Source organism: Lonchura striata, chromosome 11 (genome assembly GCF_050655825.1).
Source record: "Lonchura striata isolate lonStrDom1 chromosome 11, ASM5065582v1, whole genome shotgun sequence".
In the NCBI taxonomy this organism is placed as follows: domain Eukaryota; kingdom Metazoa; phylum Chordata; class Aves; order Passeriformes; family Estrildidae; genus Lonchura; species Lonchura striata.
The window spans coordinates 23,595,413-23,623,321 of record NC_140713.1 but is presented as its reverse complement, the minus strand read 5'-3'; the positions used below and the strand labels follow the sequence as shown (position 1 = coordinate 23,623,321).

Genomic DNA, 27,909 nt, shown 5'->3' with positions numbered 1-27,909 from the left:
TTATACAACTATTCAAATTCACAGCAGGTATGCACCAAGGAGATAAGAACTTTCTCCTTGCATTCCAAAGAGTTTTCTGTCAACCCTCCTTAGTGTTCTTAGAACCAGATGAGGTGGGGGGAGGAAAACCATCTCTGGGAAGCACATGTGGAATAATCATCAACCAGCCAGCCTCTGGAGAGAATGCAGAGCCAATGAAGAAGACAGCGCAGGGACAGGTTGAAAATTAACTCCTGGCTTGGCTCCACCTCTTAACCAGCAAAGGGTGCTCTCAAAAATGATTTATAAAGCAGCCTGGCGACCCCTCGGTGGGCTCTGCATCCGTGTGGGGTTTGGTTCTCCGGGATGCTGATGCCTTCTTAGGCTGTGGGAGGATCTGCTGAGGAGCAGGGGAGGTTTGGAGTGGCAGTGATGAGTGGGGTGAAGGTGACAGCCCTGGGGAGTCTCTCCAAGCTGCTGAAAAGGCTCTGGGCTGTGCCAGCACGGCCCTGCAGCCTGGCTGCCTGCTCCCGGAAAAACATCAGGAATGCTGCCTGTAAGTGCCTGCAGCTCCTCCGAATCGCTGCGGAATGGGAGAGGCTGGGGTGGGAAGAGAGCCGGTGTGGTTGGGTGTTGTTCTTATTTATTAGCGGATTAAAAAGGGCGATTTGGGAATGTGGTTGGAAATTCGAAAAAAAAAAAAAAAGTGGATGGAATGAAAGAAGTGAAAATATTTTGTGGAATTTCAGGGTTCCACCTTGTTTGCGATTTCTGCTGTCGGTGGCACGGTGATTTTTGTGACTCTAACCGGTGACAAAAAGCAATCATTACTTGGGAGGCTTGGCTGCTTTCAATGAAAACTGTTCATGAGCATAATTCAAAACACATTTAGCACAAATTGATTCTGACTCCGAATTTCATAGCCACTGCAGTGTTTGATTTGGAAAATGAGGCCTTGAACAAGCCACAAACCCCTCCAAATGCGCTGTACAGACCTCAAATAAATCACTTTGAAGTGCAAGACACTCCTGGAGGATGTTAAAGATTTAGTTATTTAAAATACTGATTAACTTGCTTTCAGATAATATGGGGCCAGCCAGAGATTGTGTCTATTCACTGCTGTGAAGATAATGCCAGCTGGAGAATAGCAAAGAGTAATTTCTTGTAGCTAGAAAAACCTTTTGTTTCTTTTTTTTTTTTTCCTCTGTAAATTTGTTCATGATAATAACTTCTGCCAAAGAAGAGAGCTGGGTTCCTATTTTAACACTTTGTGGTTGCCCTGGGTAAGAGGGATCCCATTGCAAGAAGAGATCAGTTTGTTCCATCCAAGGAGCACTGCTGATTGAATGAGCCACAACTGGTGTCTATTTTTACTCACATTCCTCTTTTCAATTTAAGACAGATCCTGTTTACTCCTTCAACCTTTCTCGTGCAGGAAATGCCAAAACAAACTGATTTGGGAAATCCCTGTCTTTGGAATCCCTGTTTTTGGCAGGCAGGGGGAGGACAGGAGCTCGGAGTGAGGCAGCCTGGGGGTTACTCCACAGTTACTCACACCAGGTTTGAAAACTCAAAGGCTGACAGTTTCTGGAGCTTTTGGATTCCCCTTATGACCCTGCAAGGACAAAAGGCTTTTCCTGCACTTCACTATAGAAACACTGGGGAGAATTGTGGCACGGATGTCAAAATTCCCAGTGGTGTGGAGGATAGGGAGTGTCAGTGCCAAGCTCATGGAAGTGGAGGATTCAGACATTGATTTTTTAGAATAATTGCTGGAAATGTTCTCCCTGGGGATTTTAAAGCCTAATTTAGTGATTATTAGCAGAGCAGGTCTGAAAAGATTTTTTTTCTTTCTTGCCATTTTAGAAGTAGTTACAAGAAAAGCGAATCCTTCAAGGTTTGGGGTTTTTTTATCCCAAAGCATTGTACAAATCCTGCAGAGCCATACAATCCAGGTGTGCCATCTCCAGGCCTGCACACACAACTGCAGTGCCTCCCCAAATTGCCCAGGAGTTCTCTTCCAAGCTCTTCCTAAGCCTGCATGCATAATTTCAGCAAATGTTTTTTATACAGGAGGAGATAAAGCCTCTGTTTGCTTTACCCTGCCAGCTGGAATTACCTCCCCCTTATCTGGGCTCAGCCACTTCCTCCTCAGCCAAACTCTGTGGAGGCAGAGGAAAACTCAGCATTTCCCAATCTGCTGTGCTCCCCTGTCAAGCTGGGAGCACCCTGTCAGCTACATCTGTTTGATAAAAAAGCTCTGGGCTGTTTATCAATAAACTGGCTTAAACCACAGCCCCCAGCTGACATCAATTCAGCAGAACTTTCAGCACCTTGTCACCATGGGGCCTGAGCCAAGTAGCGCTGTTATCCTCCAAAATCTTGATTCAGACCAAAAAAAGCTTCAAGGAAATCAACCTGTCTTGGATTTCCTCTGGTCCCAGTGGCTGAAGCAGAGCTGTGGTCCTTTAAAATACTGAGTTTCAGCAACATGTATATTTTATTTTCTTGTTCAGAATGTGTTGCTATGGCAAACAGGGCTTTATTTCCTTCCCTTGGGTGGGGTTTCTCAGCTCTTCCCACCACACTGTTTGCCCTGGTTTATCTCATTTGTAAAGAAATCAAAGCACTTGATTCAAGAGGTATTTTCCTTTTCAAAGATTAAAACCTTTATTTTCATCTGGATCATGATTCCCACCCTGAAGCTTTTGATGCTTGCATCAATCCTAAAAGGACTTTTTAAGAACTACTTCAAAAGCTGCGATTAATTATGGGAAATTATTCCAAAGATTGGGACTATTTGGATGGCTCTATATATCTGGGTAAAGTGGGAAAAAAACGTGGGGCAAATGTAAGAAGCCTCCAAACATGATAAAATTAAATGAAGCATCACTGTGTCTGATGGGGATTTTTAAAAATTCCTAAGTAAATGAGGCACAGATTGGGTCTGCTTGTGGCAGATCCCTTTTCACAGGTGATTCACATCTTGGTCAGGCTTTTTGTATGACAAAATTCAGTTTCCCAGTACCAGAGATGGGTGCGTGACAAAGGCAAACACCAGCCCAGGCCTTTCCTCAGTGAGCAAAGGCTGCAAACTGCATACTCAATTCTAACTCTCACCTTTTTTAAAATTAACTTTGGCCATTTGAAAACTCGAAGGTGAGGTTTCTATTTCTCTTCCCGCACAGATTCTGCATCACTTGAGCTCTTCCCTTTCTGGTTGTGGAAATTCAATGCTAGAGTTTTAATGAACTTCATACTCAGGAAGAAGTAGCATGTGCAAAACTGGATGGAGATTCTGTGAGTGATTCAGGAGGGAAAGAAAATTGTTGCAGATATTCCTTTTAATTTCGTATCTCACCAGCCCACGATTTCTGTGAGCATGCTGTAAACTTCCTTTTTGTTGTGCTGTTCAGCCCATAAGAAGTGACTTGCTCTGTTAGTGAAAAACTCTGTAAAAAAATCTTCACATTTTTCAAAACCTTGCAGGATCAAACCACCAGAAAGCTTCATGAAGTTGTCTTGTCTTAATGGTGGCACAACGTAAAGCAGTGGAGCTTGTGGCTTTTTATTTCATCAGCTTTAACATACAGAAAAGGGATGGTTGTGATTTTCTGTAATTACACAACCAGGTGTAGATGTAATTTCTAAGCTGCCCAAGATTATCAGTTGTACTTAGAGGACATCGTGGAAGAATGGAAAAGGGAGAATGGTGGAGGGATGACAGCAGTTTGTTGGTAGATGAGAATAAGCCCCAGTATCTCTTTTTTATGCTGAATATAAAACACCTGAAGCCCATCTGGGCTGTCCTGTGGTCCATCAAACTTCAGCAGGACATATCTGTGCTAGAGAGTTGCCTAACCATGATCAATAAGCTGTTAAACTTGATTAAGCTTGACTGAATCATTATGTTTATGGGCAGCAGGTCTTTTCAATCTCATCGATTATCCATCTACAGGAAGCATTCTGTTGAGAATAGTAAATTAGCCACCCTAAAAAACCCTGTGAGTCAAACCAAAAATTCATTTGCTTTCAGTTTTGCTACACAAAAGAGACTCTGCAGGGAGGAAGTAAAATGAAATTTAAACCCAGTTTAACATCCTGACATCACAAGCTGTTTGTACATCTCCTGATGATCTGTTTGTGATCATGCAGCCACTCAAAGCAAATCGTTGGTCAGGTTTCAACCTGCTCTTACTCAACTCAGGAGTTCTTTAAACATATTATACTGTGAATGCAATGGAAACTTCTTATGCAATGTGGGTGAAACAGGGCAAACACTTCTTGGTTGACTCTGGTTGAGTAGCTGGTCCTGTCTTGATTTCAGTAAAACATTCTCAGTGTTACATCAGGCTCCTTGTGAAAATTCAAAAGTACAAGATAAAAAAAATCCCCAAAAGAGAAATGCAGATTTTCAAAATTATTTTGAGAGTAACTGGGAAATACAATTGTACAGCAAGAGGAAGGTCGGGAGCTAAGGGTGGTCTGCTCCTGGTTGCCCAAGAGAACGGGCAAAAATTGGAATTCTTGTTTTTCTGTGCTTTCACTGATGCTTTCAGCTTTCTACAGGATTTCTTTTTAATCAGTTTCATTGAGATTTCTCTGCTTCAGGCAGTGTCAGGTGAATACCGAGTTCAGTTGAGTTGACCCTTTCACCATCCAAGGTGGGACTAGTTTGGCCTCTTGCCTTTGTGACAGCCAAGGAAAGTAAACATAAATATTAACTTTTCATAACATTTCCAAATGTGGCTTGGAGAGGGGACCTTGCTGTGCCAGGGCCACCCACCTCTGTGCGTTTTTTTTTTTTGTGTGAGGGAATAAACACTTTTTTTTAGGCTGTTAGGGCATTAGGGGATTAGGTGTTAGGGGATGCACTTGGTGTGAGGGAAATAAATGCTATTTTGATGTGAGGGGATGCTTTTTTGGGTGAGGCAATACTCTTTTGAGGGGATGTTCTCGATGTGAAGGAATCCCTTTTGATGTGAAGGGCCACGCTTGCTGTGAAAAATGCAGATTTTATGATTGGCTTTTCGCAAATATTACAATAAATATTATATATGTAATGTTAGAAAGTTATGCTGTATTAATTATCTAAAGTAGTGTGATAAGTGTAGTTTTAGGTTACAACACAATGTTAAAATAGAAACTCTGTGATATAGAATTTGTTACAAGCTCACGCAGGAAGATGAGATAATCAAGAAACTCTTCACACAGAGATGACAGTGAAGGGGGTTGATAAAAAGTTACAGCCTCCTTATCAGAAAAAACAAACATTCTTCCACCTTCTCTCCGTCTTTGTGGAACCAACAGGATTAAGAAGTTAAGAAAAAACAGAAAAGTTCTTAATTTGCAAGGAATTTATGCATCATGTATGAGATATATGAATATACAACAGGCGGTTGCTTTTAAGGTTATTCCTTTGTTCACAAGGGATGCTTTCTGTGACTTAGTGTCCAAGAGCATCCGGACGTCCGTAATTCTTTGCTTTTTATTGTCTTATAACTGTCCTAGCTCTAAATTTTATTACTCTAATTGTATTACTATTGTTATAAATGAAAATTAGTCCAGCCAAATTAAAAACGAAATAATAAAAAATTTATTTAGGATCGAATTCTCTCTGAGCCAGCCACAAGGAAAAGGACAGCGCCGAGCCCGGGTTCGGCGCTGGGTGCGTGACAGGAAGGACGCCTCTAAACTTTATTACTCCCATTGTATCATTATTTTTATAACCGTTTTGTTATTATTAAACTTTGAAAAACCAAGCGATGGCGTATTTCACAGCCCCGAGCCGCCGCTCCGGGGCTGTCACAGCGTGAGGAGCCGCCCATGGCGGACCCCGCCCGGGCCATGGCGGGGAGGCCGTGCCGGAAAGGGCCGGGCCGGGCTGGGCGGCTCCGCGATCTCCGCCGCGATGCTGCCGCTGCTCCGCCGAGCTTGGGTGGCCGTCATCGCCTCTTCATCCTCCTCCTCCTCACGGCGGGGCAGCCGCCGGTGCAGCCTCGGTGCCTGCTGCTCGTACCGCCTGCGAGACGCCCGTGAGTGCCGCTCTCCCTCAGCGCGCCCCGCCGCTGTCCCGCCATCGCTGCCCGACTGCGTGAGGGAGCCGCAGCGCTCTGCCTGGCTGAAACATCGGCCTGATGTTTTCTGGAGCACTGAAGTGGCAGTGTTTCCAATATATTCCCGATATATTTTCCGCCGCCTTTGCCCCAGTTGTCCTTATGGAGCGTCGTAGTTTGCTCCTCACTGAGGGAAACGGGGTGGGGGGGGGAAGTTATTCGGCCACTCTTCGTGCGAGTGGTTTGAAGGTTTAATTTCTTTCCAGTTGCTCGTTTAAAAGACCTTTTTAGGTCTTTTAAATAAAATACGTTTTTTGAAACACTGAAGTGGCGGTGTTTCAAATATATTCCCTATATATTTTGCCTGAGTTGACTTTATGGAGCGTCGTAGTTTGCGCCTCACTGAGGGAAACGGGGGGGTGTGTGTGGGGGGGAGAGGTTATTCGGCCACTCCTCGTGTGAGTGGATTGAAGGTTTAATTTCTTTCCAGTTGCTCGTTTAAAAGACCTTGAACAGTCGTATCTTGTGAAGTAGCCTGTAAAGTGATGCTCAAAGCATCGCGATTTGGGGTTCAGCAGGGGGACTGTTCACTGGGTGAACAGCTCCACACAGGCGGCGGGTCTGCTTTTAAGCAGAATAAAGTCCTGTGGAAGCCATTCATGTACCTATCCTGCTTGTGCTAATTTGAGGGGTCCAGGCTGCCCCCAAAATGATGGGTTTGGGATTGGGTTTGACAGGGGTGGGATCAGCAGGAGCTTCTCTGCACGAAGCAGTTTGGTCAGGATTGGGGTTAGCTCCTGCAACAGGAGCTCTGGACACCCCTTTGTGGAGTAACCCCTGTGCTTGTGTTTTCTCCTAGAGAATGTTTTGCTTCCCAGTGGGAATTATCCCATGTCTGGAGCGCTCCCAGCTCAGCTGGTGGTGCTGGTGTGGAAAAAAAGCTGTAAAACAAAGCCGCCTTAAAATCTGGCAATAATAGGAAAATGTTGTCTTTTTCTGGGAAATAAGGGGATAGTTTCTTCGCAGAACTTTCTGCAAAGGTACTGACATGGTTCTAAGTCAAATTACTGCACTTCCCTGTTTGGCTTTGAGTCATGCAACTGGAATGTTTTATTTTTCTTTCACTTTTCTGGGCACCAGCTGACTCGAATTAGCCTTTTGTGACACAGCACCTTCCCTTGCCAGAAAGTTCTGTATCCTGCATTAGGCTGACTCTCCTCCTTATCTTGCAGTGCATCCGCTGTGGCAGAGCCCACTGACAATTCCCGGAGGCACCCGCCAATCTCCCATCAACATCCAGTGGAGGGACAGCGTTTATGATCCCTTCCTGAAGCCTCTGAAAATCAGCTACGACCCCACCACCTGTCTTCACATCTGGAACAATGGCTACTCCTTCCTGGTGGAGTTTGATGATTCTACTGATAGGTCAAGTAAGTAAAAACTCAGGGAAAAAAAAAAGTCTATTAAAAAGAAAAATCTGTTAAAAATCTATTTAATGTCTTGTTAATGCTAAGAGAGGAGAAATATTTGTGTGATGTAAGACCTGCTGTTGAAAATGAATGCACAGTTAGAAAATGCTGGGTTTACATGTGGTTTGCATGATGAAGAAATTCTACAGACTTCACATTTACAGTGTTCTTATTACCATGGGCATTATGCACAAATCCCCTGCTGTATGTTGAAACTCCTTTCACAAGCCACAGTGCCGTGTCTTGTAGGTTTTGTAATAAACTTTAGCCACACGAGTCAATATTCAGTCATTTCTATGTGTATCTACTCAATCTGAAACCTGATTCACTCACTGCTCTTTATTGAAGTAATCTGCCACTTATCTTTTGTGGTGTTAATAAAGATATTTACTGCACTTGAAATAATCAGCAGCCAAATGAGTTGCAGTTGGAAAGCACACAGGCTTATCTGTGTGGGGTTTTAGGGAGTGAAATAACACTGAGTTCTGCCCTCGGGAGCAGGTGTGTGTGTATCCCTGTTGTTTTAGGGGAAGCAGGAGTGCATGGAAAATCCAACCATGCATTCCAGCAATTTCATGCAAATAAACCTCTGACCTGAGTGGCTCAACAGAATAAAAAAATTGACTTAAAAATCAAGATATTGCTCCCAAATCCCAGATTTTCTATCCACTGTTCCTTATAAAAGATGCCTTTAGCAAAGGATATTGCAGAATATGAAGATATTTCATAAGGGTGGGTGAGCTGGTAGCAATTGGTCAGGGCTGTTGTGAAGCACATGATTGCTCAGCTTGTCCTGCAGGAAAAAACTGAAGGACCCTAAGCAAGTTTGAACCTGCTGGATTGGAGTAATTTATGTTTTAAATGGCTGCTCACCATGAGAGCTCCTCCAGCTTCCTGAGGGATTTAGCAATGCCCTCGGGGAGGGAGCCTCCAGCACACCAAACAAACACTTTGTCTTCACAACACCAACATTTCTGGTTGATGTTTGGACGGAGGCTGATAAAACAGTGCAGCAAAAACGGTGGTGGTGGAATGCAGGGAGCTTGTGTGATGTTCGGGGCTTGTTTTGTTTTTCTTGTTTCTAGCTGTTCACTTGGAATAATCAATTTCCAAAAGGGAATAATCCATTTCCAAGAGGGAATATCCTTGCCCTTGCTCATTTAAGCACTGGTTTCATGAAGAAGTGCTATTTTTTTTCAATGAGGTTGGGTTACGGGACAGACATGACTTGATTTAAAGTGATTTAAATTTACTAACTTCAGATTGGCTTTGGTTTTCATTAAAAAACCTCTTGCTTTATAAGCCACACCCCACTATCAGTTAAGGATAAGATCCTGAAAAGTGTTTGGGAAATAGGAATTGCCTGTAGGGGATTCAGAAATATGCAATATTTAATTGCACAGGAGCAGTTTCTGTGACATAAAGGCAAGGCTGGAATCATCAGGCCTTTGAGGCAATAGTTCACCTCTGAAAGATCTTACCTGCTTTGTCTGTAATCCTTTCCTTGAGGTAAATCTTTCCCTGTGAGCATTTGCTGCCTTTTCATCATCCTCATCTTCCTTAAATGAATTCAAGTCCATGAAGGGTAGGATGGCATCAATCAGTCAGTGACAGGGCTCCAAAATGACAGAGAAGCAACAGACAGTGAGGAGTTGCTGCATAACCCCCAATTCTCAGGTGCCTGCCTCTCTCCTCCACCTTTCTCTCTTTATTCTTGCTGTTTCTGCTTTTTCTCACTGCCAGCTTCTGTCTAACAATCATAGAATTCCAGAGAAGAAAGCTTGGGAACAAACAAAAGCACCACAGTCGAAACAGAAGATGAGAAAGACACCCAGGATAGACAAAAATGCCTGAATCCTGACATGGGGTTTGCAAGACTTGGGCTAAAGCTGAAGGTAGAGCAGGAGGAAGAAGAGGGTGAGGGGAAGGTATGTACAGCATGTGGTCTGTCTGTGTGTGGTGCCGCCAGAAATGAGGCTCAAGCAGAGCCAGGGCTGCAAGAAACACCTGGTGTGATTCTTGTTGTTAGAGCCCCTTAAACTTCAGTTTTGTTTTGAAATTGTCAAGGTTGTAATTTGAGAAGAAATGTTTCTGAAGGGACTAAAGTTCCTGCTTGTTTCCTGTCACTTTCTGGTGGCCACTACAGGAACCTGACTCCATACATGTATCTGTGCTAAGGTTATTTGTGAGGCAAATATTCAAGTGGACGTGGTTACTAACACAAATTTGTACTCACTTGTGGGTGTGCATCATCACATACTCAGGAGTGGATTGTGTTAGAGCACAGAAATTCACTTTGAGAGGCTTGGCTGTGTGACCCACATGTTTATCCCACCCCTTCCCCAGCACAGAATCCCAGCATGGTTTGGGTGGGAAGGACCTTAAAGCTGATCCCATCCTACCCCCTGCCCTGGGCAGGGACACCCTCCACCACCCCAGGCTGCTCCAAACCCTGTCCAGCCTGGCCTTGGACACTTCCAGGGATGGGGCATTAAGTTTTCCTAGTGATGGTCAGCATTGCATTCATGCCCAGGGCTCAGCAGCAGGGGATGAAATTAATTCAATGTCACTTTGCACAGCTCCTTTTAATTTATTCCTTTTTCACAGACAGGCCTGGCTGGATAGGATTTCAAACCTGCTGGCTGGCTTTCAGGAAAAATAATACAACAAAATCTCTTAATGCCTCTCATTGTTTTCTCCTTAGCATGGAAGTGATTAACTTATTTCCAAAAGCAGTTTTGGGATTAGGTGCTTCATACCAAGGTTTGCTGTATAACTTCCCCGTGTCCTGCAGTTCAGTATAAATCAGCAGATGCTGATGGTTTAGTGCTGGACAAACCCTTTGTAAAGCTCATTTCCAACCTAAATTATTCCCTGATTCCATAAGTGTTATTAGCCCTTGGGAAGCAATTAGAGTTTCTCATTTACCAGATGTTCTGATTTCATAATTAGCAAGATGACTTTGCAGGATGGTTTTGGTCCAGGTAGGAGGGAATGATGGAAGCAGAAAGCTGGGCATGGACTTCTTCACTCATGTGCTTGCAGAAGGCATACTGAAATCAGGAGAACAGACTGAAGTTTTACCTTTACTAATTGATGAAAAGGGCATTAAATCTTCCAGAAACCTGCCCAGTGGCAGACTGGATGCTTAAATCCTTCCTGAACAGCTTGTAGGCACAACAAAACATATTTCTGGCTGACCTTTGCTTGTGCAGTCTGGAAGGTGTGTAGAAGCAGAATAAGATGTCTGGATTTTTGTAGCTTGCAGGAGATTTGAACATTTTACTCAATATACTGATTTGTCTGGCATGATTTGCTTTTTGAAGTCTTGTCATGAGAAATGTCACAGATCCTTGTGGGATGTCATTGAATACATTTAATAGATATGTCACTGCTGTGTCACCTGGTCAGGCAGTCCTGACACTCCTGCTCTGACAGGGGTGAGAATGTGACACTCATCACTGTGACTGTGCCAAACTTGGTGTCACCTGGGAAAACATTCCCTCGGGGGGAGATGGATGAGGAGACTTCCCTCATCTCCAGTTTGGTGCAGGGAAAACTGGGAATGTGTTTGCTTGAATAATTTGGTCATGGCAAAGTGTAGATAGGTGCTGTTTGAGTTGCTCCACCTGATACTTTTTCACGGGCAAATTTTTTCTAAGAATTTACTTGTCTGGCCAATTCTAAATCATATTTATTAACATGTGTGCCTTGTTTTGTTTTCTAGCCATCGTTGGAGGCCCCTTGGAAAACCAGTACAGGCTAAAGCAGTTCCACTTCCACTGGGGAGCTATCAACGACTGGGGCTCAGAGCACACAGTTGACTGTAAATTTTACCCAGCAGAGGTATGGTATGAAACCCTAAACAATGCCAACACTTGTCTCAGGTGTGTCTGTGAAAACTCCCAAATTGAGGAATTGCAGTTTCTTTTGAAGTGCTACAGCTCACCTGCTGTTTTATTCTATAAAAATTCATCTTCACTATGTTTTCTGGAGAAGAATGACCTGAAAACTGGACATCATCCATTACTGAAAGTTAAAAATCACATTGTTTATTTTTACTAAACCTTTCAGAGATTGTCACCCACAAAACATACACTAATTACTCTTATAAAACACCCCTTTATTTTCTGTTTGCAACTGTTGAACAGTTACTAAAATAGCAAAACTTGGATGCTTAAGTAACTGCTAAGAAAGAAAACGTCAATAAAAAGGATGAAGTCAGTGAAAATGTGGAACTGACAGCTTTGACCACAGTTTTTTGCCAAAGGAGAAGAATTTGTCAAGTGATGATGGGTTATTTTTAAGAAGAGTTTCTCTCCTGTTGGTGTGTTCATGGTGGTGCTGCCAGCTTGGCAAGATCCTCATTAGCAGGGAGACTGTGGCTAAGTTTTTGGGCTGGGGTATTTATTTATCACACAAAACCCCTCAATGTATTGGCTGTCTGCAGTGCAGAGGAAGACTGTTGTGTGCAGGAGGATGTCCTCAGGAGGACAGGGTGCTCTGCTCCTCCTGGGAAGAGAGGAAAGAGGTGAAGACTGAGCTTTGTCTGTGCCTTTGACCAGCGTTCCTGGAGAGAGACTCCCATGGACTAAATCCCTTTTATAAATGGGAAATTCAGTGGGTCTTAAATATTTAAACCAAAAACCAAAAAAGGAAGGGAAGGACCATTATTTACCAAGAGCACTTTGTTCCTTGTTTCTATTGTTTCTGAGGAGCTCCCTGCAGTGCCTCACCCTGCCAAGGAGCAAATGCAGCCAGGTATGAAGTCAGGTGTGGTGTCTGTGCTCTGTGCAGGGGTTGATTTCTCCCTCACTCCTCTTTCAGCTGCATTTGGTGCACTGGAATGCTGTGGAGTACCCGAGTTTTGAGGAAGCTGTGATGGAAGGGAATGGCCTGGCTGTTATTGGAGTGTTCCTAAAGGTAATTTTGTTTTGTGGGACTGGCTGTGATGGGGCCTTCCTGCTTGCATTCTGTTAAAGCAATTTAGGGCACTAAGGGAAGGCTGAGAGGGGATCCCATCAATCCATATCAGTGTTCCCAGGGGGTGTCAGAGGATGGTGCTCTGTTCAATGCCAGTGACAGGATGAGGAGCGATGGCCAGAAGCTAAAAAAAGTTTCACCTCAATGGGAAGAACTTTCTGTTGAGGGTGGAACAGCTGCCCTGGGAGGATATGGAATCTCCCTGTCTGGGAACATTCCAAACCCACCTGGATGTGTTCCTCCAGCTGCCCCTGCCTTGGGCTGGATGATCTCCAGAGCTCCCTTCCAACCCTAAACATTCTGTGATTATTGTTATGAAAGAATACTAAGGCTGACAGATAGAACTGATTGATTACTGATCAGTTTATTGATTCTCCACCCCTCCCTGTCCCTGCAGCTGGGAGCACGGCACGAGGGGCTGCAGACCCTGGTGGATGCCCTGCCAGCAGTCAGACACAAGGTCAGTGCTCTGAGGTGTCCCACCCGTTGTCACCCAGCAGAAAGAACACTTGGAGAGCCACAAAACACCTAGAAAAGCCTTCTTCCTTAGATTTTACCGGGGGGTAAAATTGAGTTGATTGACGCCTTGGAAGTGGGAAGGGAAGCTGATTTTTCAGGAGGAATTGGATACTTGAAGCTTTCAAAACCTCTTGAAGAAATGCTGCTCTTGAGATTGTTTCTCCTTTAAGGACATGCTTGAAGTAGGGGTTTATTTACTATGGGATTAAGGATTTTTGATTTTTGTCTGCTCTTTGAAGAGGTTATTCGCTTTTTTATAAACACTGAATTTTCTGCTGGGGGAATGGGATCGTTCCTGGCAGGCTCCTGCCAGGAGAGGGAGTGCTGAGTCTCTGACAGAAGCATTTCTTGTTCCCTTCTGAAAGCGGGGAAAAACCACATCGACCTCTTCATCTTCTAATCTCATCCAGCTGAAGTCGCTGTGCCTCTACTTCTCACAGGAAGGAGTTTTTAAAATCCAGATAAAACAAGTTTTTATATCAGAGCGGTGACAGCTCTGCCAGATAAACACCAAACATGTCAGTTCAGTGCCAGAAGACCTCCCCAAATCTGAATATACATCTATTGTGACAATATAATAATTTACAGCATGTGAATTTAAAAGAAAATAAGCCAAGATCCCCCAGTATATCCTGAAAATCCCCCTGGAGCAATATTTGTGTGGGAAATCCTGGGTTTTGAAGCTCCTACGTTCTGTCTGATATCCCACATGTGGGAATGAACACCTTAGGCTGTTGATCCTTCTCACTCCTTGTTTCTCCTACACTGAATTCCTAATGGCTTGTGGGAGACAGCAGAAATATTTAACTTTTGCCTGCTCAGCAGCTGCCTCTTACACCTCAGCCCCAATTTTACACAAATTCGAGGGATTTAAAATACTAACACTATTAATATTCCCAACACCCTATTTCCCACACGTAAGTTTTTCACCTCACTGTCAAGACCATTTTTAACTTTGTCCGTTTTTTTCTCAAAACACCATCCTTAAAAATGTTTTTTGCCTAATATTTAGGACACTGTGATCGAGTTTGATGTCTTTGATCCCTCGTGCCTGATCCCTTCCTGCCCTGATTACTGGACCTACGCTGGCTCCTTGACTACTCCCCCCCTCACTGAATCAGTCACATGGATCATTAAGAAGAAGCCAATCGAGGTGGATGAGGATCAGGTAAAAATCTCAATTTTCCTTTCAGATCACACCTCTTGCTGCCACACAGATGCTCAGAAACAGTTGTTCACCAGCAATTCTCTGAAAAGACAAAAAATCAGTGTTTTCAGAGTTCTGTGACACTTTCAACCCAGGATTTGGGGAGGAATCCTGGCATTAACAGTCACTAATACTGAAAGACCTCTCCAAGATGTTTTTCCAGCTTTGTTCAACTTTTCCATCTATTATCACGAGTTTTATCTTGATCTGTGATATACAATTCTGGAAGCTGCCCCTTGAAAACTTGGGGAGTTTTAGGAACTTACTGGAATTCTCATAATTTTGCCCTCCTTTTTGTGGAAGGAAGGGAAAATGGGAAGATGTTTATGACATGGAGATGGTTAACAGAGAACTGCAGGCATAGTGTGGCATTCCTTCAAATTGAAATTTTTCCTATTTTTTCTTTTTCTCTTGGCTTCTTAACTCTCATAGAAATGACTTACCACTGGAATGGCCTTGTGAGCATTAAAAGCTGATCTGCTGCTGCAGTTATAAATCAGTGAGAGAACAACTTGGGGATTTTTGGGGTTCCCTCTTTTCCCGGGGGTCAGGGAGGCTGTAAATGGAGGTTGGATGAAGTATTTGAGTGAGGAAATAGCTCTCTCAGGCGTGCCACATTTGGGATTTAATTTCCATAAAGATGGCAGATGACTGATAATTCTCCCATGCTGGCGTGGATAACGGGACAATCTTTACCAGCAGATGTGGCTGCTAAAACCCCTCAGAACACAAACCTAGCGCTACCCTTGATTTTATCCCCTCTCCAAACTCCTGTCCTTTGCCACGAATTCCCCAAGTGGGGGATTCCTGGCGTGTTGACTGGAGTGGCCGTTTGTGGTTCCCAGCTGGAGGCCTTTCGGACGCTGCTGTTCACGTCGCACGGGGAGGAGGAGAGGAGGATGGTGGACAACTTCCGCCCGCTGCAGCCGCTGATGAACCGCACCGTGCGCTCGTCCTTCCGCCCCCAGCTCGGCCCTTAGCTGGCCCAGAGCCCCCAGCCCTGCCTGCACAGCATTTCCCAGCATTGCTCCTTCTCTCCGTGCCCTGCCAGTGCTCCCTGGCTGGCCCTAGGGAAGCTCTGGGGTGGCACACTACTCACACAACGGACGATAGACGTAGAAGGGGAAAGAACTTAAAGAGACGATTTATTTCCTGACTCCACTATGTATAGAATAGTAAAACTGACAGTGGATTGGTGGATTGCCACCTCTCCAACTACACTGGTTGAACTAACACTCTATCAATTCCCTCCACTTACAAAGAAAAATGTAAAACAGTCATTGTTTACTTGAACAGTGCGAGAAGATTCAGTAGAAATATGTAAGCATCAGAAGGCATAAGAAACTTTTACGAGAACTTTAAAACTCTCAACAAAACAAAGTAACAGTGGGGTTTTTAGTTTTGCATTATTTTTTAAGAAGTGAGTAATATTAACCCTTAACAAATTGAATTGTTCCGAGGCAAGGGTCAAGAAGGAATTACTAAGACAGTTAAAAACAAGGATAGGAGAGCTCGTCCCCTGCTCTTCTCTGAATTGTTCTGTGTTTCTTCAAATGCTCTTTCAGTGCCTTTCATGAATTAATAATCCTGGGTAAAAAAATGTTTAGAAGCAGGAAGTGGGAAGAAAAGTATCAGTACCGGACTGATCAGATCCTTTTAGGGAATTGTTTGATGTCTGGGAAGAGAACTTGCTTGTCTCAGAGACACTGTACCTTCTTCCTTTCTCCTTGGATGAGAGGACAAGGACAAAAATGCCATTCTGTGTTTGATGTGGGTGTCACAGAATGCCCTCTGTAACTACACCAGGAGCCAGAAGACTTTTTCTAAAACCCTAGAAGCTTTTGGCTTTGGCAGCTTTTGTTTTCCCATGTTAATAATCTGTCAGTAGAAGGGAGGAGAAGAGAATTCACGAGTGCCTCAAGACTGGCAGGAGCAGCAAATCAGGTGAAAATGTCCAATTGATCCCAGGAAACTGATCACATCAAAGGAAAGCAAGATTAGATAAGGCCCAGCTGACCCTTCCAGTGGGATCAGGAGGGCAAAAGCCCAAACCAATTCCTCAAACCAGTGCTAGGAAAGGGTTTTTATTTCAGTAACTCACTGAGCACCAGTGCTCTCTTCAAAGTTTTGCCTTGAGATATATTTTCCTATAAAAACACCCAGCTTCAGGACCAGTGGGGACCAGTTTGTTTTTATTGCACCTTATGGTAACAAGGTCCAGTGGTTGGAATTGATTTGTGGACCAAGCAGAGCTGCTGTGTGAGCTGCCAGCTCTGAGCCTTTCCCAGGAGCTGTGGTCCAGCAGCCCCAGGGATCAGTGACCTCTCACATCCTACTAAACCTAATTTTCTCTCAGGCACCTTTCTCTCTGTCCCTTCACACTCTGCTGTATTTAGCTGATAAAATTCCTGCACCAGGTTTCTGATGAGGAGCAGCTCTGCCTGTGAACTCCCTGTGTGATTTCCATGGGTCCAGTCTCTTTCCTCCCTCTGTCTGATTCCTGTTGGGATTCAGTGAAGCCACAACCTGGTTTGGCAATGCTAAATCCATCCCTTTCCAATTGGTGCTTTGTTTTTTTTGAAGTCCAAGTACTCTGTTTCAAAGCACTTTAACACTTTTCAGCGTGACCCTGATGATATTAAGGGTTTGAGATAATGTTGAACCAGTTGAGTGCCCAGATCCTGCCTTTCCTCCTCAATAGCTCTACCTCAGGCTGTTATTCTGGTGCCTCAGTTGTGCCTTTGTCCCCTGCGATGTGGCCACTTCAATTGAGTGACTCTGGATGCTGAAAGGAAGGAAATCTCCCTCTATCCCAGTGTAGGATACTTTTCCTGTTGGGAATTCAGTGGAGTTCTTTGCTTTCACCACTTCCCCCAAGCCCTCCCTGCCTGGGGGAACATTTCCATCCTGGTTGTGCCATCTCCCTTTGGATGGAGCTGGGATTATCCTGGGATAGTGGAAGGTGTCCCTGCCACGGCAGGGATGGCACTGGATAAGCTTTAATGTCCTTTCCCACCCAAACCATTCCATGATTTTCTGATTCCATGACCTCAGCTGAACTCTGCAGGCTTTGCCATCATCACACAGATTTTTAGCTACAAATCCACATCAGTGATGATTTTGCTGGCGAATGATACATTCCAAAACAAAGCTGGAAGGAGTATCTCCCAGTCCAGTAAAAATTATTTTACTTTTTGCCTGAATATATAATAATTATGGTCCAGTCATTAAGTCTGAGATATTTATTCAGTGCTGTTCTTGCAGACACTTTCTGAGGAGGACTCTGGAGAAAGATGGCAGCAGCTCAGATATTTTCTACTCATTAATAGAAAAAATTGTAATACAAAGACATCTTAATGTTGCCTTTTATTTAAAAACAGCAGCACTGGGCTGTAGATGCATCAATCTCCTTATCATTTATGAATGGATCTTTAAAAAAGCTTTTGTAATTGCTTTTGTAATTTCCACTGACTTTTTGGATTTCTCTGATCTACTGAGAAGAATCACCAGTCGATGTAGCTTTCCCAACAAACCCAAAAAGCAGATTATTTTAGGGATCTTCCAGGGTGTAACTGTTTAACTTCAGCTTCTCTGGAGCTCTGTAGCAGCCTCACACGCACCGAGTTCTCCATGGTTTGCTCCACACAATCAGATTTTCCCTCCTGGATGTGTAAATCCTATTTGAACCACCCTGCATCCACCAGAGGGAATGTGGGATATTCCCTTCCCAGTGATCCAGTTAAAGTTCTCAGATTTATTTAAAATTCTCCCAGAGATTTACTTTGTTCAAGTATTGCCATGGAAGCTTTGTTAGAGAATAGTGAATTACCCAGTGATACAGTTAAGCTGTGTCCATATTTCCATCAAATCACACCTATTTTTACTGACATAAAATGAAGAAATTCCAGTTTCAACACTGGTCACTTCAAATACCTGGAAACAGGGTTAATGTAGATAAAAAATAACTACTGTGTTACAAAAAAAAGTTTTACAGGGTTTTACATTTATTTTACTATTTCTTGATGTTCTTAATGTTTACTGCATTTATGTATAGTGTTTTAGCATCTCCTTAAGACAGGGAGGAGCTCAGCTGCAGGGCAGATTGTTGGAATTAATCTGGAAATGAACACACTGAGGGTTTTTTGTTTGTTTGTTTTTTCCAATTCCAACTTTTCTGTTGCAATGACTTTATTGACCTTGTGAATGTCAAGTTTAGGAAAATAATTGTGTTTAAATCAAGAGATGGGATAGAATTCCTGTGCCTTGTTCTCTCAGTTCTGTGTGGAAAAATGATTTGATTGTTGGGTTAGAGCTGATTTTGCACAATTAAGTTAAAAAGGAATCTTTGGGCTCTTTTGGGTGGCACAATACAAAAGGGTCAAAGCACATATTTGTATTTTCCTTGCATAAGAGTCACTTTATTTGTAAATACTGCCCTGGGAGGCATTCCTGGGGCAGCAGATCCCAGGAATTAAAGACTGTCCCAGGAATAATTCTGAGACAGCTCCCTGCAAAGAGAGGAGAAGGTTTGGAGGTCTGTGCTGGTCTGATTCCAGCTGCCTTTCAGGATTCCTCTGAAATGCTGCTCTCACCTTGTCCTGGGTGACTTCACAGTGGGGACACCTTCCTCTGGAGCTGGAATGTTTGATCCCTGTTCCTGCATTCCAGAACTTTCACCCTTCAGGTTTTCCTGCCCACTTTTGTGCTGCCTGTTCTGTCAGGGATGACAGGAGGGTCTCCCCTGGTTTTGGAAGCTCCAGAATTGGAGTTTGCTTTGATCTCCACAGGGTTTTAGAGGACTGGAATCCTGCTTTGGATGAAGGGTCCCCTCATGCCTTAATTTGAGATGTTTTAACTTGTATTTCCTGGCACATCTTGGCTTTTCTTTTTTCTCTGTGCATCTCGTTTTTGTGGCCTTTATGATGTTGTGTATTTAATGTGTGTTACCTGTCTGATCATAACTGAAATCACTGTCTGCAGACAGCACCTGAACAGGGAATGCTTTATGTTTTCCTGGGATACAGGCCCTTGCCCAGAGTTTTTCCCTAATGTATAGAACCCTTCAGCTGCTGCATTTTACATTGTTACATTAGTGTGCAACTACAATAAAGGAACAGAGAAACCCATGCCTGTATCTCGTTGTGTAATTAAGCTTTTCAAGTTTAAAAAAAAAAAAAAAAAAAAAAAGTAAAATTTCCTCTCAAAAAAAGATCAGAATTCCTCTTTGGGAATGCCCCAGTTCATAAGGAGCAGAATCTGATCAGCTGTCAGATGTTCTGTGATACTTCCAAGCCCTGAAAGACTCTGCTGAGCTGTGTAAGAATGAAAGCACAAAGAGCCCTGTGTGCTGCTGAAGGGTATCCCATGATTGCTCACGCCCAGCCAGATGCCACAGGCCATCTCCAGCAGCATTCCAGACTTTTGGGATCTTTCCTGAACCCTTTCTCTGGACACTGCCCATTCAGCTGGAACTGTCAGCTGAGCTCCTTCCTCTGTCCTGTCATAAAACTGAGCCTGTGTGGTGTGACTCAGCTGCTGCTTGTGGCTACAAAAATGCTATCAAATAACCCTAAAAAACCCTCTAAAGGCCATTCAATTACTGATACCAATTAAAAGTTGATATAAGAGAGTGGGGTTAGATTAGATATGGGGAAGGAATCATTCCTGTGAGGGTGGGAGGCCCTCACTCAGGGTGCTCCTGCATCCCTGGCAGTGCCCAGGGCCAGGCTGGGCAGGGCTTGGAGCAGCCTGGGACAGTGGAAGGTGTCAGGGTTGGAGCTGGATGAGCTCTGGTGTCCCTTCATCCCAAACCATCCCATGATTCCATGAACACTGGGTGAAATAAGTGGTAATTTCTGTCTCACAGCTGAGCCACACCTGGAGTCCCGCTGTCACCCAGACAGGTTTTGTTTAGCTGGATTAATCTAAAGAAGTTTCTTTTAATAGGAAAACCAGGAGATTCCATTCCAGGTTAAGGAATGCCCCTAAAATAATGCTAGGTAATATTTCTAGAGACTTCTCCAAGTGTCCTGGTGGCTGGGCAGCCCATTTTCTTCTGAAGGAAGAGTGGCCTGGGTTAGGAGTGAGGCCAGCTCTGCTCTTGTGACCATGTAATCGTTCTAGAAGCTGCCACCATTTCCATTTACCCAGGACAAGCAGCTCTGAGCTCTTTAATCAGCACAGCTGAGGTGTTTGCTGAAGAAATGGGGGATTTATGCCAGCAGGGTGACTGGATCAAGGCAGCTTTTTCCAAATAACTGGTTCAAAACATCCCCATCCCTCCTCACAAATGGCCCATTTGCTCCTGCTCCTGCTCATTGTTTGTGCTTCTGACAAATCATTCCTTTCCTCCTCCTTTTTGATGTGCCAAACTCTGAGTGTTAGCACATGGAGAGCTGATTGGATAATCAAATAGTCTTCAAAGATCCTGCGGAAGAACTTGGGGGCCTGAGGAGAGGTAATGCTCATGGCCGGGCTGATAACAACACCCGGCACCGGCAGGTGCTTTGAAGATATCGGCTCTGGGAACACACCCCAGCGCCAGCCTGGTGTTTTCTCAGAAATACAAATGGAAAAACAGTTGCAGAATGAACTCCCATGCAATAATTTGCAAGAGAGTCAAGCACGAGGTTGGCTTGGAACAGGGCAGTTCAGTGGCTGCTGTCCCACAGCCTCTGGAGCCTGGGATTTCCAGTCTTCCGAAGAAATTCCCCTTTTGGAAGAGTTAGAACAGGATAACTCTGTCCCATTCTTGTGGGAGTTCATGGAAATGTCTGTGTGGGTTCATACCAGGTGTAAAATGCCCGTGGTGGGATTCTTGGGGTTAGCAGTTGGGCTTGATCCCTGTGGGTCCCTTCCAGCTCAGGAAATCCTGGTTCTAGGTCATTATTGGCCTTGAGGACCTTGGCCTGGAGCACTGCAGAAGTAAATCCCTTGATAAATGATTTTATTCTCCCAAATATATAACTGAGTTTGAGTGTTCATCTGAAAACACCTGAAGCAAATACTTAATTTCAATCCCAGTCCTGTCTGCTACATCCTGATGTAACAAGGTTGACACAGGGATAATTCCATATGTTGTAAGTATCTGATTTTTTTTCCTGATTTCATGGTTCTGGGATAAATCATGGAATGCAGTAACAAAATCACCTGTAGTGGTAAACTAGTACATTTTAAAAAGGCTTTGGGGATTACAGAAAACCTGTGATAAATGTTTTGTGGTTTATTTTTAATTAATTGTCAGAGTCTTTTTAGTCTCTTCAGGATCCCATTTCTCCTCGAAAACTGGAGGAACGTGCTTAGTGCCAAGTGATTTCTGTCTTTGCTCTCTTCCAGAATTTGAATGTTTACCTAAAGTCAGCAGCAGATTTTTGACCCCCTGAGCAGCCACTAGATGTCAGGTTTGGATTAGTGCTCCAAGGATCGGGCTGGTTGGGATTCTGGAATGGCTGGAAGTGGTCGGGATGGAAATGAAATGTAACTGAAATGTGCCCTTTCCCCCCAGAATGTCCATCTCACGTTTCTCTGGAGTTCCCTTGGAGAAAACCTTCCAGCCCACCTCCTGCCTGTCTGAACCGTGCACAGAGAGGGCTCCGGGAGGATGAACCAGCCTTGGGTCTGGAGCTCGGGCACTGCTCGTGTGGCAGGCTGCCTGGGAAGCAGCTCCTCACAGGTACCACTTCCACCCTCAGAGGGAATGTTTGCAGTCAGAGCTGGAGCCTCTGAGCTCCTCTCCTCCCACCAGGGCAAGAGGGAGTCAGAATTTGCTGGAGGATTGGCTCCTTGGGCGTTCCTGTAGTACCCAAGTGATTCTCCTTGGGTGCAGAACCTCTGCCTTCAGTGAGGCACACATTGCCTTTTTTGCCTGCACGCCTGCCAGATGGCTGAATTATTTTATATTTTCATTTCCCAAGCAAGCATTTTGGTGACTTTGCCATCTGGCAGATGTGACATTGGCGACTCATTAATGTTTCAGAGAAGCCTTTTTGGTGATTTTGGTGACTTCCAGGAGGGGCTGATTCCCACAGCACCTCTGCAGAGGTGCAGGTGATGCAGCACCGGGGCCTTGCCCTGTGCTTGTGAACTGGGATGGAAAAGCACAGCAGGGTGGGGCTGGGGGAGCTGGGAGAGGCAGGATAGACACACATACACGTCTGTATAGCACACATACATGTACATGTATGTGTATATCACACATGCATGTCTGTATATCCTGTATGTCATACATATGTGTCTGTATATCCTGTATATCACACATACACGTCTGCATATTCTGTATATCATACATACGTGTCTGCATATCCTCTATATCATACATACATGTATGTATATCCTCTATATCATACATATGTATCTGTATATCCTGTATATCATACATGTGTGTCTGTATATCCTGTATACCACACATATGTGTCTGTATATGCTGTATATCATACATACGTGTCTGTATATCCTCTATATCATACATGTGTGTCTGTATATCCTGTATATCATACATGTGTGTCTGTATATCCTGTATACCACACATATGTGTCTGTATATGCTGTATATCATACATACATGTCTGTATATCCTCTATATCATACATACATGTATGTATATCCTGTATATCATACATGTGTGTCTGTATATCCTGTATATCATACATACATGTATGTATATCCTGTATATCATACATACATGTCTGTATATCCTGTATGTCATACATATGTGTCTGTATATCCTGTATGTCATACATATGTGTCTGTATATCCTCTATATCATACATACATGTATGTATATCCTGTATATCATACATACATGTCTGCATATCCTGTATATCATACATACGTGTCTGTATAGCCTGTATATCACTTATACATGTCTGTATATCATACGTATGTGTCTGTATATCATATATATCCTATATATCACACATACGTGTCTGTATATCCTGTATGTCATACATACGTGTCTGTATACCCCACATATCACACATACACGTCTGTATATCACACACACACGTGTGTTACGTGTACACACAGCCAGGGACCCGCTCTCCCCTGCAGGAACTCTCCTTTACGGAGCACACCGGGCGGAGAAGCACCCGGGGCCGAGCCGCGGGGCTGCCGCCGCCTCCTCCTGCCCCTCTCGGGGCTCGGCGGCGGTCGGGGGCACCCGAGAGCGACGCGGGCATCCAGCGGGCATCCAGCGGCTGCCGCGCACCCCGGGGGCGCTGCAGCATCCCCCGCCGCTCCTGCCGCTCTCCTCCTCCTCCTCCTCCCCACGGAAAGCAGCCCGGCCCACCGCCGGAACAAAAGGGGCGGCCGAAGGTGGCGGCGTGGCCGCTCCCGCAGCTCCGCCAGCATGTCCGCCAGCGGCGGCAGCTCCCCCGGCAATGCCGTGAAGAAGCGGAGCCCCGCCGGCTCGGCCGCCTCGCTGGCGCAGGAGGAGGAGAAGCAGGCGACGGAGAAGATGCTGGAAGGGGCGCAGGAAAACGGCTGTGCCCGCTCGCCATCGCCCTGCGGCTCGGCGGAGGGGGTGACCCTGAAGCGGAACATCACCCTGCTCAACGGCGTGGCCATCATCGTGGGCACCATCATCGGCTCCGGCATCTTCGTCACCCCCACGGGCGTGCTGCGGGAGGCCGGCTCGCCGGGGCTGTCGCTCGTGGTCTGGGCCGTGTGCGGCGCCTTCTCCATCGTGGGCGCGCTGTGCTACGCCGAGCTCGGCACCACCATCACCAAGTCCGGCGGGGACTACGCCTACATGCTGGAGGTGTACGGCTCCCTGCCCGCCTTCCTCAAGCTCTGGATAGAGCTGCTCATCATCCGGCCCTCCTCGCAGTACATCGTGGCTCTGGTGTTCGCCACCTACCTGCTCAAGCCCATCTTCCCCACCTGCCCCGTGCCCGACGAGGCTGCCAAGCTGGTGGCTTGTCTGTGTGTCCGTAAGTAGCCGCTCGTGGCGTTCCGCTGACGGGCAGGAGGGTTACATGGCATTTAGGGAAGGAATTCCTGCCTGGGAAGGTGGGGAGGTCCTGGCATATGGTGCTCAGAGAAGCTGTGCCTGCCCCCGGATCCCTGAAATGTCCAGGTTGGAGCATCCTGGTCTAGTGGAAGGTGTCCCTGCTCCCGGGACGGGATGATCTTTAAATTCCCTTCCCACCCAAACCTTTCCATGATTCAGTGACTCTCTGCAGGTCCCTGCTGTCCTGCTCCACGTGGTTCCTCACTCCCCATCACCTTCCCCTAAAGATCTGCACCATCTCTCCTGTGCTACGCTGCCTGCATCCTAGGGTTTTTTTGGCTACTTTGAATACCCACAGCAGAAAATGTATCCCCACCCGTAATAAACTGAGCACAAAATTTCCCAAATGCCAGCTGTGGGCTAGTGAGGCTCTCTGATTCCCCAGCAGCGTGTGATAAATGCAGCGTGCGTTTTTCCTGGCAGCTGGAATAGGATTTCTGCTGCTTTCCCACAGGACCGAGCTCGGGCAGGGTAGAACCCCCTTGTCCCCGGGCTCTGCAGGGCCGTGAGGACGTTGGTGGGTGGCTTTGGGTGAGGATAACAATTATCTGTCACCAGCAACTGGTGCTGAACACGCCCCTGCGCTGCTTTCAGCACCAGCTGTGAGAGGGGATATTTCCCGGCCGCGTGTGCTCTGATACCGCGCTCAAAACCTGCTTTTGTGGGGTTTGTTTTTGCCAGCAGACGCTGTGTCTGTGTCTGGGGCGGTGTCTTGCAGAGAAGTTCAGTCGCGGAGGGATGAATTCAGCGCCAGCGGTGCCCACCTGGGCACACGGATCTCTCCTGATGCGCTTTTTATCTCCTCTCTGCGCTTTTGGGGTCTGCAGTTTTGGCATTCAAATCCTATTTGCTGTTCCTCTGGTGACTGCAAAGTCACCCCATCCAAATTCCCAATCCTTTAAATACGGGACCATGCCTTGCCTCTTCCCTTCTCATTAACCATTCAATCTGTTCTGCTCCACTGGGATTTAATGCCTTTATAAAGATGTTTATTGGAAGAAGATCTAATTTTTGTGAGGGCTTTATAAATAATTTATCCACTGTACAAAATCACAGCCAGGTGATCTCTGTATTTTTGCATTTTGAGTGGTGAGGAGGAAGCTGCTCGTTGGTGTTGCCCTTTCCTAGGATTGTGTGAGATTCCTTCCCCCTCCGAGGATCTCGGGCATCCCAAACCTGCGGCACGTGGTCGTTATGGGAAGATAAATTGTCTGGAAATGTCTCAGAGCCAGCCTGACCCGGGCTTTGGGAGGTAAATTATGTGGCTGATGATAGGATTGATAACAGGCATGGCAGGATGTTGTGCTTTCTTCAGGCAAGATTGAAACTTCTCAGTCCCCCGCTGAATTTTTAGGAATATAAAGGTACCTGGGCAAGCTTGTGGATTTCCATCCAAATTTTTTTACAGTGTGGAGGGCGTTTATTAGGGAAATGTAATCATTTAACGAAGAGAGCTGTAAGCTGGTCAGGGAATAGTCGTGCTGCTGGTGTGTTGCCCTTTGGAAATTTGATTTTTGAGCTTTGCTGCTGGTCTGCACTGTGGTTTCCTCAGGGACACGGGGAGAGGGGCATGGGTGCACGTGGCATTGTGTTTCTTGCTGAAAACCCAAGGAATTAGGATATAATTGAAGGTTTTCTTGCTGCCTTACAGCAAAGTTTTGCCGTGCGAGCGCAGATGGAACTGGCAAAGCCTTTAAGGATGTGTTACTAACCACAGATGACTTTTCATCTTCAAGATTATTCCCAAGATGGGTCTCTGTTCCCGTTTTATTGCTCAAAGCTCAGGGCAGGGTTAAACAGACCTGCCCATGCTGGGATCTGTTCACTGCTGGGGGATTTGCAGCACGAAACTCCTTGGAGCCAGCTCTCATTCCTTTGTGCTCCTCCAAGAAAAGTCTCCAGCCTTCCTTTGGTAGCAATTAGGATTTCCCTGCGGCAGAATTTGTTCTTGAACCTTTCTCCTGAACTGCCAAGGGAAGGCTTTGGAGTTCTCCAAATCTGCATCATCCCCATGTGTTTCTCCTTTAAGTTCTGTTCCCCCTTGCACCGCTGGCTCTTGGTTTGTTTATGCTTTGGGTTAAGTTTGGGGTTGTCTCCTTTGCTCCAAGAGGTTTGTTCATCCTGCAGGGCAGCTTTTGGCAACTTTGATTTTTGGAACTTTGAATTTTGGAATCAGCTTTTCATCTCCCCAGTGCCAAAACCACACCGTGACCCAGGAACAATAAACGAGATAAATCTGCTCCAAGGGCTCAGGCACACAACACTTGTAGGACTCACAAACAGCTTTGTTCAAGCAGAAACTGCTCAGAGAGAGACTTTTTAGTCTTTTCAAAAGCTCTGGAGTAGAAAAAAATGACCTATTTGTGCATAGGCTGTAGCACATACATGAATGAATTACCTCAAAATGGGGGAGAGCAGCTTGGGAAGGAGCAGAGGAATTTGGGACCTGGGGCTGGAGTACAGTAGCCAAAATCCATCCTTGCAGAACAATCCCAGCTCTATTCCTTGCAAGTTTGTATCTCCACACGACATGCACTTGGCTGCACAGTTTGTAGTAAGAGGAGGAATTACTAAAGTTATTTGTTTCCACTTCGCTGCTGTTGAAGGGTTGAATAAATGATGTGTTGTTCAGAATTTGCCACCGTGAACTTCAGAGAGTGAATTAATGCATTAAGAAAATGTAAATCACAGGCTTGAGTGAAAAAAAATGGTTGGAAGAGGGAATTTTTTGAAGGTGCTGAGGAAAACAAGGTGGGTGGTAGGAAGAATTTACCTACAAATAGGTTATTTTCTGCCCTGGAGATTGTAATCTACACACAGCTGGTATGCAGGGCTTCTTTCCTGGGCACCGGGAGTGCCTCTGGTGTTTGCCACAAATGAAAGCTGGGAATCCACTCCAGGGAATTCTTACTGGAGCAGGAGGGGTCAGGCTGTTCATCCTTAGCCTGGCTCATTTCACGTTCCCTGAAAATTTGGCTGAAGACTTTCCAGGCTGCAGGTTACTTGGGTGATTCAGAAGCTTGAGCATCTCTTTTATCGGTGAGGTTAGATTGTTGATGCTTTAAAACTCGTAACACAAAATCCATCCATGTTTGGTACACAAAAATTGGAAGTTCAGGAAACGGAGCGTGTGCATTTGTGTGAAAACACGGGAATAATTTGAATTCTCTCACTTCTGAGTTTACCTAATCTGGCTTTATCCCATCTGTAGTGGGTGGAGGGACAGTTGTTAGGTGCTGAATTTGCATATTTGATGATCTATTACAATGTCAATATTGAACATGGCAAAGAATTAAACCTTGGATCCTGTGCTCTGTGTCAGGTGTGAGTGACTCAGGTTTTCTTTCCATCCTGCTGCCACTTGTGTGAATATTTATTCAATTCAAGCTGATAAATCCTAACAAAAATCAGTAAAAATCACCAGTGCACCCTGTGTGTTCCAGAGAGGGCTCAGGGATGAAAAGTGTTAAACGGATTTAACGATGCCGTGGATATTCCTCATTTCCCACTGTTAATTTGCAGATTTCCTGCTTGCACCTTCCCAGGACTGGGTTGTGGTGCACTGAATTCATTTTCTGTGGATCAGGGTGACAGGAATGAAGCTGCTGCCAGCCCTGAGCTGGTTCTTGGTGTTCCACAAGTGCCTGAGCTGTTCATCCCACACATCCTCACACCCTGAGAGCCACAC

At 45.2% G+C, this 27,909-nt stretch overlaps 2 protein-coding genes across 5 annotated transcripts in view; both read left to right on the top strand.

The window, feature by feature from the left end:
- Positions 1-284: 284 nt before the first annotated feature.
- CA5A (carbonic anhydrase 5A) lies at positions 285-23,374 on the top strand. 4 transcript variants are annotated; one of them, XR_014958008.1, is made up of 8 exons: positions 5,833-6,014; positions 7,268-7,465; positions 11,232-11,350; positions 12,332-12,427; positions 12,885-12,947; positions 14,019-14,174; positions 21,718-21,885; positions 23,261-23,374. XR_014958008.1 is itself a non-coding variant. In XM_021526939.3 (7 exons), the coding sequence occupies exons 1-7, from the start codon at positions 412-414 to the stop codon at positions 15,191-15,193; spliced, it is 891 nt and encodes a 296-aa protein (XP_021382614.2). In that variant the 5' UTR covers positions 285-411; the 3' UTR covers positions 15,194-19,339. The 4 variants fall into 4 exon arrangements, 3 of the variants coding, with proteins under 3 accessions (XP_021382614.2, XP_085446073.1, XP_021382615.3); XM_021526939.3 differs by lacking the exons at positions 5,833-6,014; positions 21,718-21,885; positions 23,261-23,374 and adding exons at positions 285-535; positions 15,059-19,339; XM_085589947.1 differs by lacking the exon at positions 23,261-23,374 and having other exon boundaries at positions 21,718-21,918.
- Positions 23,375-23,486: 112 nt separating this feature from the next.
- SLC7A5 (solute carrier family 7 member 5) overlaps positions 23,487-27,909 on the top strand; it is a 32,221-nt gene continuing 27,798 nt past the window's right edge. The window contains exon 1 of the mRNA XM_021526938.4: positions 23,487-24,141. Within this exon, the coding sequence (XP_021382613.1) occupies positions 23,559-24,141 (583 nt within the window). The 5' untranslated portion in view covers positions 23,487-23,558. The remainder of the gene's footprint in view (positions 24,142-27,909) is intronic.